Source organism: Octodon degus, unplaced genomic scaffold (genome assembly GCF_000260255.1).
Source record: "Octodon degus isolate 3935 unplaced genomic scaffold, OctDeg1.0 scaffold00037, whole genome shotgun sequence".
NCBI classification, from domain to species: domain Eukaryota; kingdom Metazoa; phylum Chordata; class Mammalia; order Rodentia; family Octodontidae; genus Octodon; species Octodon degus.
Window position 1 is genome coordinate 7,440,505 of NW_004524613.1, and position 9,799 is coordinate 7,450,303.

The 9,799-nt window shown below is 50.4% G+C and overlaps 1 protein-coding gene across 2 annotated transcripts in view; it reads right to left on the bottom strand.

The window, feature by feature from the left end:
• Positions 1 to 9,799, bottom strand: part of Soga1 (suppressor of glucose, autophagy associated 1) — a 69,563-nt gene that overhangs the window by 10,838 nt on the left and 48,926 nt on the right. For both annotated transcript variants that reach the window (XM_004630889.2, XM_023714980.1), the window contains 5 exons: positions 7,261 to 7,386; positions 6,073 to 6,303; positions 3,348 to 3,452; positions 2,205 to 2,372; positions 505 to 756 (listed from right to left, as the gene is read on the bottom strand). In XM_004630889.2, the coding sequence (XP_004630946.1) occupies positions 505 to 756; positions 2,205 to 2,372; positions 3,348 to 3,452; positions 6,073 to 6,303; positions 7,261 to 7,386 (882 nt within the window). The remainder of the gene's footprint in view (positions 1 to 504; positions 757 to 2,204; positions 2,373 to 3,347; positions 3,453 to 6,072; positions 6,304 to 7,260; positions 7,387 to 9,799) is intronic.

Here is a 9,799-nt window from a genome sequence, read left to right on the forward strand (position 1 = left end):
AAAAAAAAAAAAAAAAAAAAGAGGAAGTCAAAGAAAGACTAAAGCACTGCGGTGTGGTAGAGAGCAGCTAGGCGCATAATGTGAACTGTAATAATTGACCATTGCTTTGACACTCCCGACCCGGTTTGGCTCGGGCCTCTGATTTTCCAAAGAGAAGGACTCTAGGCTCCTCCCTCTTGGGGCCTGGTTTTGGTAGGCTCCAGGGGTGGGCATGTGACCTACGATCATGGAATCGGAACCTTGTGCGGAAGAAACTCTTTTCATTGCATTTGCTGAGATGTTAGATCTGAGCAAGAAACTATGGTGGTAAAGAGTAAAGCTACCAGAGAAGGAAGGCTTGAGACTGAAGCAGAAGGACCTACTCTCTGAATGCCTAGATCCAGCTATACCTGAAACAGAGTCTACCCGAGCTCCTTGTCTGAGCAATACCTTAAGAGATGTGACCCTGAACTTCTCCCGTAGGACTCCCCCTTGTAGATCAAGTCTTGTGAGCTCTGGCCTCACCTGGCTTAGGCGGTTCTGCAGCTCCTTCACCTGCTGCTCTGCCTGCTGCTTCTCCCCCTGCAGTCGCTCCACCAGCTGCAGCTTCTCCTGGCTCCAGTTGCGCTCACTGATCTGCAGCTGCCGTGTCAGTTCCATGACTGCGCTGTAGGACTCGGCCAGGAGCTGCTGCTGCTCCTCTCGCTCCCTCTGCAGGGCCGCCTTCCAGTCAGGACCTGCCCGCTCTCCAGCCCCTTTCCCCGCCTTCAGCTCCATCTGTGGAGGAAAGCAGCCAGCCAGTTGCCACCAGCAGGCTAACCCACTCTACTCTCCCCCTGTCCTGGGCTCCCAGAAGCCTTCAGTGCCATTCCTGCACACAGATCCAGTCAGAGCCAAGGAGAAGCTCCTTTAACCCAAGCTCCGTGCTGCAGGCCCTCTGTGTCCCCATGGAAACTTGGCTACAGAAATATCTTCTCTGGAGGGAGAGGTCTCAAGTGGTCATGTGTCCCATGTCACAGAACTATAACATGGCAGATGTTCCTAGTTCTTGCTTCTCCTGGTATCTATCCATTCTCACCAGCAGTACAGGTTTTGGTTGTTGGGGGACATGTTTTATCTCCCTTCCTAGAAAGCAAGGCACCTGCCTTGTCCCCCACAGACCCTGGTGGGGAAGGACACATGTATTCACACATGCACACATGCAGTCACGGTGCATATGTATGGGAACCACTCCAGTACACCATGACCACTTTCTTGGCCCCAGATCAAGAAAATTGAAAAGCCAAGGTCTCCCCAGTGCTGGAGAATGTGGTTGGGGATATTGATCCCATGATGCTGGTGGAAGGTTAGGAACCCTGGAATAGGGGGAATTGAGGGAGCAGCAGGAGGACAAAACTCATGATACACAGGTGGACAGGTGCTATGAGACCTGCAGGGAGGCTTGGGGAGGAGCAGGGGATCCAGGAAGAAACCAAGAGCTTGTGAGCACCGAGAGGAAGGTGCTCCTGAGGGTCAAGGGAGATGAAGGCTCAGGGAGCACAGCACAGTGCCACTGAGTGACACTGGACAGAAACTTAACTTCCCTGGGCTGCTTTGTCATCTGTCCTGTGGAGTTCATCAGAATGCCCACCTCCCAGTGCCTAGTGGTACCTGGGAAGGCTTCTGAGGCAGGGCCAAGCCGGAGCTGGTGGAGCCAGCATCTCCTCTCTGCGTGGGCACCCTTCTCAGGTGTCAGGCCAGAGCAGGTAGCAATTTGCCCCCAGGCACACAGCAGACAATAAACTCTCTGGATCCCGATAAAGGCGCCTGTGGGGATCTGGGCTGCTGGAGGTGAGGCTCTCAGTTTAAGTGGAGGGAGCAAACCAGAGCAAGGAATCAGAGAGCTGGGGACCTCTGAGGATATGGAACGGGATCCAGGAAGTGTGCACAGGATGTGCGCAGGTACACACAGGTCCAGAGGCAGTCTGGCCTCACCAGGAGCTCACAGTGCTGCAGACCAGCCTGTCAATCCTCCAGCCTCCTTGCCTGGCCCATCACTCCTAGTCCCTATTCTGTGACCCTTGTTGTGTGGTTCTAGGCCAGTTTCCTGCCCTCTCTGGACCACAAGGTGAAATGAGTGGGGTCTATCCCTCCAGAAGCACTGCTTGGGCATCCAGCTCCCAAATCTGACAGCTGAGGGCCTTGCTGAGGGGAAGCAGATACCCTGCCTGGGGCAGTGCACTCACCTGGGTGGTATGGCTCTTGAGCTCTGCCCGCTCCGTCTCCCACGTGGCCTTGGCCTTGGCAAACTGTTGCTGCAGCTCGGTCAGCCCCCGGTGCTCCTCCCGCAGTAGCCGGCACAGCTCCTTCAGCGTCACCTTCATGTCGGCCAGTGTCTTGACGTACTCATTGGGCTACAGACAGAGTAAGGCTGGGTCAGCGACTCTGGGAGCTGGGTTTGGAGAACTTGCCCAGGACTGTGAGGCTACACCATAAAGCAGGGAGGACAAGCCCGGCCCTGCCTGCTTTTTACAAAATTCCTGCAGTCACTCTGCCTAAACAGAGCTGAAGAAGCTCACTGTCCCCAGGCTTGGCACCCTCCAGGGTGTGCGTTTTCCCCTCAGTCAGCACCTGCCTCTGACCCACTGCAGAGCCTCCTAGCCGTGCTGGATTTCTCTCCTGGCCCTTGACCTCTTTTCCCATTCATACCCTTCTCTCTGTGAGTAGCCCTGGAAATCTGACCCCACTGAACTCTGAACTGTGACATGATTTGAAAGTTCTTACTCCCAGACCATAAAGGTCCCTCTTCATGTAACCCTATCGTGATATCTTTGCCCCTACCATGTATACTCCAAGCCACAGCCAATCCCAGAATACCCTGCCACATCTCTGCAAGAGGATCAGAATGGTCTTTTCTCCATTCATTTTTAGGCAAGTTCCTGTTCATTCTTCAATATTCACTAGCCTACAACCCCTTCTCTGTGACACTGTTCCCATATGTCAAATAGAATGATGATTATTATTATACTATTTTTGCTGACTCAGGTTGTCTTAAAGGCAGGTCTGGTAAGGCAGGTGGAGGTGGGGATCGAACCGAGGTATCTTGCACCTGACTGCATTTGCATGAGCAGGCATTTAAACAACTGAGCTAACCGGCAGGCCCCCTATATGTCAAGTAGAATCAATTGCTTTTTTGCCTGTGACCTCCAGTCTACCATGTCACTGCCCTGTCATTGCCCTAGGATAACTTGTGTGTTCCACAGTCCTAGGCAATGGGAAGTCAGTGACCAGACAATGCCATCTATAGCTCCAGGGCCCAGTGCAGGGCTGGGATTAGAAAAGGAGGTGATTTCTGAGTGGACAGGATTGGGGAGGGGCTGAGGACGCACTGTGTTTTGAGGCCAGCTGTCCCCCGAGCAGGATTTGTTGTCCGAGTGCTGGGCGTTCAGTTCTTCTTCCTCCATCAGCAGGTACAGCTCCTTCATGCTGTTTACCTATGTTTAAAAGTTACACTCAGCAAGGGGTGAGGGAAGGTCACATGTGGAGCTTCGGCCTTTGGGGGGAGCAGGGACACTGAGCCCAGATAGCTGAGGGACTGCACAGCCAGGCAGGAAGGAAGAGTTGGGGTGACAGCTCAAGATGGACCAAATGTACCTTGTCTGGCACCTATTTCCCAAATCTCTTTTTTTTAAAAAAAAAGTGGTTTTGAGCAGGGTCTCATTGTGTAGTCCAGGTTGCCTTAAGGGCAACAGGAATGTGTTCACTCTGTGCCAGAACACATTCAAGAGGATCACATGGTCATACTGCACAACTCCACGAGTGGCATGCCTCTTCCTGGCACCTCAGGGCTACAAGGTGCTTGCTGGAGGGGTATGCAAGCAGAGGAGGGAGACCAGTTAGTGTGATGGCAGTGATCAGCTTTTGAACTAACTAGGTGGCCCAGGCTGTCCTTGAACTCAAAGCAATCCTCTTGCCTCAGCTTCCCCAGCACTGGGATTAGAGCCAGGTGCCACCATACCCAACTGACTTAGCAGATCTTAATCTTGACCCTTGGGAACTATCCAAGGCCCACGAGCACCTCAGAATTACTCAGAAGCAACCACAATGCCAGGCTGAGCCAGGGTGAGCACATGGTTGGGCTAAAAGGGCCTGCTGTGATGACAGATGAGAGTGACCAGAGGCTTGGTGGGGACGCACTGCTGACAGATGCTGGGCAGGAGTCCAGGCCCATCCAGCCAGGGCAGCACAAGTGCTCAGGATGGGAGCAAAGCAGAAGGAAGGCACTGTTGGACTGGGTGTTCTTCATCATCTGTTCTTTCAACAGCCAATCACAGAACATCTACCCCATGCAGCCCTGGGAATCCATCAGTGAACAAGACAGGCAAAAAGCCTGATCCCCTTCCATTCCAGTAACAGAAAAACCCAGATGGAAATATGTAAAAAATGTGAAATGTTGTTCAGTATATAGAAGGTCATATAGTGACAGGCACCACAGAGAAAAAAGGCAGCGAAGAAGCGAGGGTGTGCTGCATGTGGCCAAAGCACCGAAGTACACCGAAGGTGACCCTTGGCTGGGTCCTGAAGGAAGTCTAAGAATGAGCTGGGGAACAGCTGGAGGAAGAGAAAGCTGAGGAGGGCACCATGAATCCAAAGACCCTGAGACAGAGCATGCCTGTCTGAGGACTAGCAAGGAGGCCAGGGGAGCCATGAGAGAGGCTCGGGGAGCCAGGGAGGGGCTGAAAGCAGAGGAGTGACATGAGCTCAGTCTGTTTCACAAGGTCGCTCTGTGCCGGAACACATTAAAGAGGATCACATGGCCATACTGCACAACTCCGCGAGTGGCATGCCTCTTCCTGGCACCTCAGGGCTACAAGGTGCCTGGTGGAGGGGTATGCAAGCAGAGGAGGAAGACCAGTTAGGGCGATGGCAGTGATCAGAAAGAAGTGCTGGCAGTCCTGTCAGGGAGAAGCAGGGACAGCTCAGGTCCTAAGGGAGAGCTGGCACAATAAACTGCCGGATCAGCTCAGGTGTGAAAGAGAAGAGGGTGCACTGCAGTCTCTGGCAGGAGCAAGACACTGTCACGACCTACAGGAAGAGCAGTTGTTTGCCTTCTGACATATTGTTTCAGAGCCAACTAGACACCGAGTGGATCTGCGACGTAGATGATGAAAATCTAGGGCTCAAGGGGGACGCCCAGGCTTTTATAACTCCATGTCCGAGAAAGCCTGTGAGGGAGTCAGAGCAGGTGCCAGAGAGATGTCTTCAAGGGATAAGCCTTGGAGACTTTGGTCATCTTTGTTTGTTTTTTGAGACAGTCTTGCTATGTGGTTCAGGCTGGCCTTGAACTCTTTATATTGACTAGGCTGGCCTTGACCTCTTGGTGATCTTCCTGCCTCAGCCTCTGGAATGCTGGAATTACAGGCATGCACCACTATACCTCGCAGTAGACTCTGATGGTAGGAGATGAGGTCAGGGAGCTGGGGCTGGGGCTGAGGGATAAAGCATGCACTTAGCACGCACAAGGCCCTGGGTTCCATCCTCAGCACCACCAAAGAAAAAATACAAAGAAGGAGGGATAAGAAGGAACCCCCAAGGTAGAAGGAAAACAGAGTATGGTGTCCTAGAAACCAATTAAGGAAGGGTCCAAATGTTATATATCCAGGAAGATAATGAAGCTGGGATGTGGGGTGCGGGAGCCTGTGGGAATCAGCATCCAATTCCAACACTGGTCATGGACATTACTCCCTCAGTCTTTGGATGACCTTTGCTGAGACACACAATTGCTCCTGTGAAGTCCTCAGGGCCAGAGCTGTTGTTTTCTCTTGTTTTGTGCTGGGCATCAAACCCAAGGCTTATGCGTGTTAAGCACACACTCTACCACTGAGTGACACCCCAACCCCCAGACATGCTTGGAATTCAAAATTTAGGATTCCAGGATTTAGAAAGACAACACAGTTTCCACAGAGGACTTACCCCTCCTCCCCCTGGGGCTCTGAGGATCATCCCCCACTTACACACACTAATATTCCCCACAAGCAGCCAATGCTAGTGTGAAGTGTTCTGCCCCACACATCCCACCCTCTTCACCAGGCCCAGGCCCAAGCCCAGCCATACCTCCAGGAAGTCATCCCCCTCGTTGGGCAAAACCTTGCCCTGCCGCCAGCGCTTCAGGAACCACCTGAGCTTCATGAAGAGCAGCAGGAAGTTGTGCTTGAACTGCTGGGACTCCTGTACCAGAATGTTCTTCTCCTGGCTCCAGAACTTCTGCTCCAGCCTCCGCTGTAGGCTCAGACTCTGCAGCTCAAACTCTCGCCTCAGCAGCGCCCTCTGCTGGTCCTCCTTCAGCTGCAGGGATTAGAAAGGCATTCAAGGCTCCCACCATTCCCACCCACTCCCAGCAGAGGGGAAGTGGTGAGGGGCAGAGGGCAAGAGTGAGAGGTACCCTTTGGGGATCCCTCACAAGGATCCCACCAGAACATCCCATTCCACCTAGGGAAGAGTAACACATAAAGCAACAGCAACCCCAATCCAAATCCATGGAAAAGCTGGGATCTGAATCAGCTGTTCGACTAAATAAATCACATAACCATATCATGAGTACTTACTGGCTGCTAGAAGTTTCAAACAAAACCTGACAATGCAGGAGGAACTGGAGGGCGAGCAGTGATGGCAGGGACAGGTAACAAACGTGGAAGGATGCCAGGGTCAAGGGAATGCATGAATATGCAATATCCTAGGAAGCCACGCCAAGTCTGGGCTAAGAGAAGCCCGGCCCCGCTTCCCGAGTGTGTGACCGTGGGCAAAGCCCTTCAGGTCTCGGGGCTGTTTTCCTCACAGGGGAGGAAATCAAAGGACATAAAGTACAAAAAGTGTGTTAGCAGGGCCAGGAACACAGTGAGGGCTCCATATATGCTAACACAGGACTGTCTTTATTATCAGCCACACCTGATGGAAGACCATTTCACACATGGGAAACTGAGGGCCTGAGAAGAAGCGGGACTGGCCCAGGGTCACCCAGATAACCAACACCAAGTCCAGGATTCCAGCCTGGCCTAGCTAACGCAAAATCACAACACAGTAACCCCTTCCAGGGCATAGGCTTACAAGACATGGTTGCCCCTAGCATTCTCATCTGCTGAGGCCCCAGGGTACTGAGGGTCCTGCCTTCAAGTTGGCTTTGTTTTGTTTTGTTTTTACAGTGTTGGGGATGCTTTGCACATGCAAGACAAGATTACACCACAGAACTACAAGCCCAGTCCCTCTGCCTTCAGTGTGGGGACAGCTTGCCGGTACATCCCTCACCTGGACCATTTTCTGATTGAAGCTGTCAGCCTCCTCCTTCCGTAACTGCCGCTCCTGGGAGAGCTGCTCCTGCAAGCCCCGGAGGCTGTCATGGGCCTCGGCCAGCACCAGCTGCAGCTCCCTGATCTAGGATGGGCATGGGGGAACAGGTAAAGAGGATGGAGAGAGGACAAACAGCATATGGGAAGAGGTCAAAGCATGAAAGTGGTAGGGGGACAACAGCAAGTTGGACCGACGCACCCCTTGAGTGCACAACAGCTGTCTCTACTTGGTGGGTGGTCAGGACAAATGAAACAGTGCATACCACGTCTATCTACTATTATGCTCCAAAGCTGGCAATTTCTTTGATATTCATCTGAAGATAATAACTGTGAAAATTACAATAAGTCTGATTCACAAAGATGTTCACTGTCTCACTGTTTCGTTTTGGTTCTGGGGGTGTTTTTGTTTTTGAGGCAAGATCTATGTTATACAGGTTGGCCTTAAACTCGATTATGTAGTCCAGGCTGGCCTCAAATTCATGGTGATCCACCTGCCTCAGCCTCCCAAGTGCTGGGATTAGGTGTGTGCCATCATGCTAGGCTTGCTGTTTTTCTGGTGTTCTTTTTTTTTTTTGCGAAACCAGGGATTGAACTCAGGCCCTTGTGCTTGCCAGGGAAGCACTTATTCCACTGAGCCATCTCCCCGGCCCCCTTTTGTTTTGTTTTTGATGGTACTAGGGATTGAACCCAGGACCTCTGCACTGAGCTACATCCCCAGCCCTTTTTTATTCTGAGACAGGGTCTTGCAAAGTCATTAAATTGCCGAAGCTGGGTTAAATTTGTGATTCTCCTGCCTTAGTCTCCCAGAGTGGTAGGATTATAGGTGTGCACCACCTCGCGCAGATAAGTTTTTATTATTTGTTTATCACAATAGGGTCTCAATACATTGTCCAGGCTGGCTTCAGACTACTGGGTTCAAGCAATCCTCCTGTCTCAGCCTCCAAAGTGCTGCAACTAGAGACACATGCCATCCTACCTAGCTGTTTCACAGTGTATAACTGCAAATTAAAAAAAAAATTTCAGTAGCAAATCATGGAGATTAAAATATATTTAATGGATCTATACATAATGTAAAAGTCCATTCAACTGCATACTTAATGATACTACCTTTTATAGTATGCATTGCTATGTTATAAAAGACAGGAAAACATGCTCTGAGTGTAAACAGTAGTAAAATACAAGACAATTGCTTGGTATTGACTTTTTTTTTTTTTACATTTATTTAGTGTGTGTGAGTGTGTGTGGCCAGCTCAGCCCACCAGGGGGCGGGGCTGGCTGGCATGTGGTGCTGGGGGATTGAACCACAGTCCGTGCTTTGCTAAGCTTGTTCTAAGTAGGTGCTTTAGACCACTGAGCCATCTCACCAGCCCCATATCCTTTACATCTTAATAAAATCCTACTTAGGGAGTTTGTTACAGTTATTTGTTGTTTACAATGACTATGTGGTAAGATACTCAGAGAAAGATAAAAAAAAATTCACATTTTCTACAGGATTTGGTATTCAAAAGTATTTGTAGCTAAACAGGCAAAAACTAATCTTTTATCCTAGTACTGGGGATTTCTAGCCCAAGGTCTTGAGCACACTAAGCAGCACTCTAGCTTTGAGCTACAACCCTAGCACATTTTTAATTTTTTTTTTTTTTTTTTTTTGGTCTTTGAGACAGGGTCTTGCTAATTTGCTCAGATTGGTCTCAAACTTGGAATCTTCTGCCTCATCTCCTGAGTAGCTGAAGATACGGGATGTGCTACTGCACCTGTCTGAACTAATGTATTCTTTTAGAAGTTCAGAGAGTGGGTAGGCGGAAGTGTAACAGGGAATTCCAAGACTGGATCATGCTTTGTTTATTGATCTGGGTATTAGAGGCTTCCATTTGTGAAAATTTGATTTATAATATGACCCTCTCAGGGCCAGGGAGATGGCTCAGTAGAATAAGCGCTTGCCTGGCAAGCGCAAGGGCCTGAGTTCAATCCCCGGTTCCACCAAAACCAAAAACAACAACAACAAAAAACAAACCAGTTGTATAATATGACCCTCTGCCCCTTTTTGGTAGTACTGGGGATCACACTCAGGGCCTTGTGCTAGGCAAGAGTTCTACCACTGAGCTGTGCCCCAGCCCATAAGCACTTTTCTCCACAGATGTAATAATAATAAAAAAAGCCAGCTGAGTGTGTTGGTGTACACCAGTAATCCCAGCTACTCTGGAGGCTAAGATGGGAGAAATGCTTGAGCCGATGAGTCAGGGACCAGCCTGAGTAATACTGTAAGACCCTGTCTTCCAAAGCATTTAAAATTTGGGCTGGGCATGATGGCGCATGCCTGTAATCCCTGTACTTGGGAGGCTGAGGCAGGAGGATTGTCCCAAGTTCAAGGCCAGCCTGTGCTACATAGTGAGTTCAAAGTCAGTCTGTATATTTTTTTAAATTTTATTTATTTATTTATTTGTGTGTGTGTGTGTGTGTGTGTGTGTGTGTGGCCAGCTCAGCCCACCAGGGGGCGG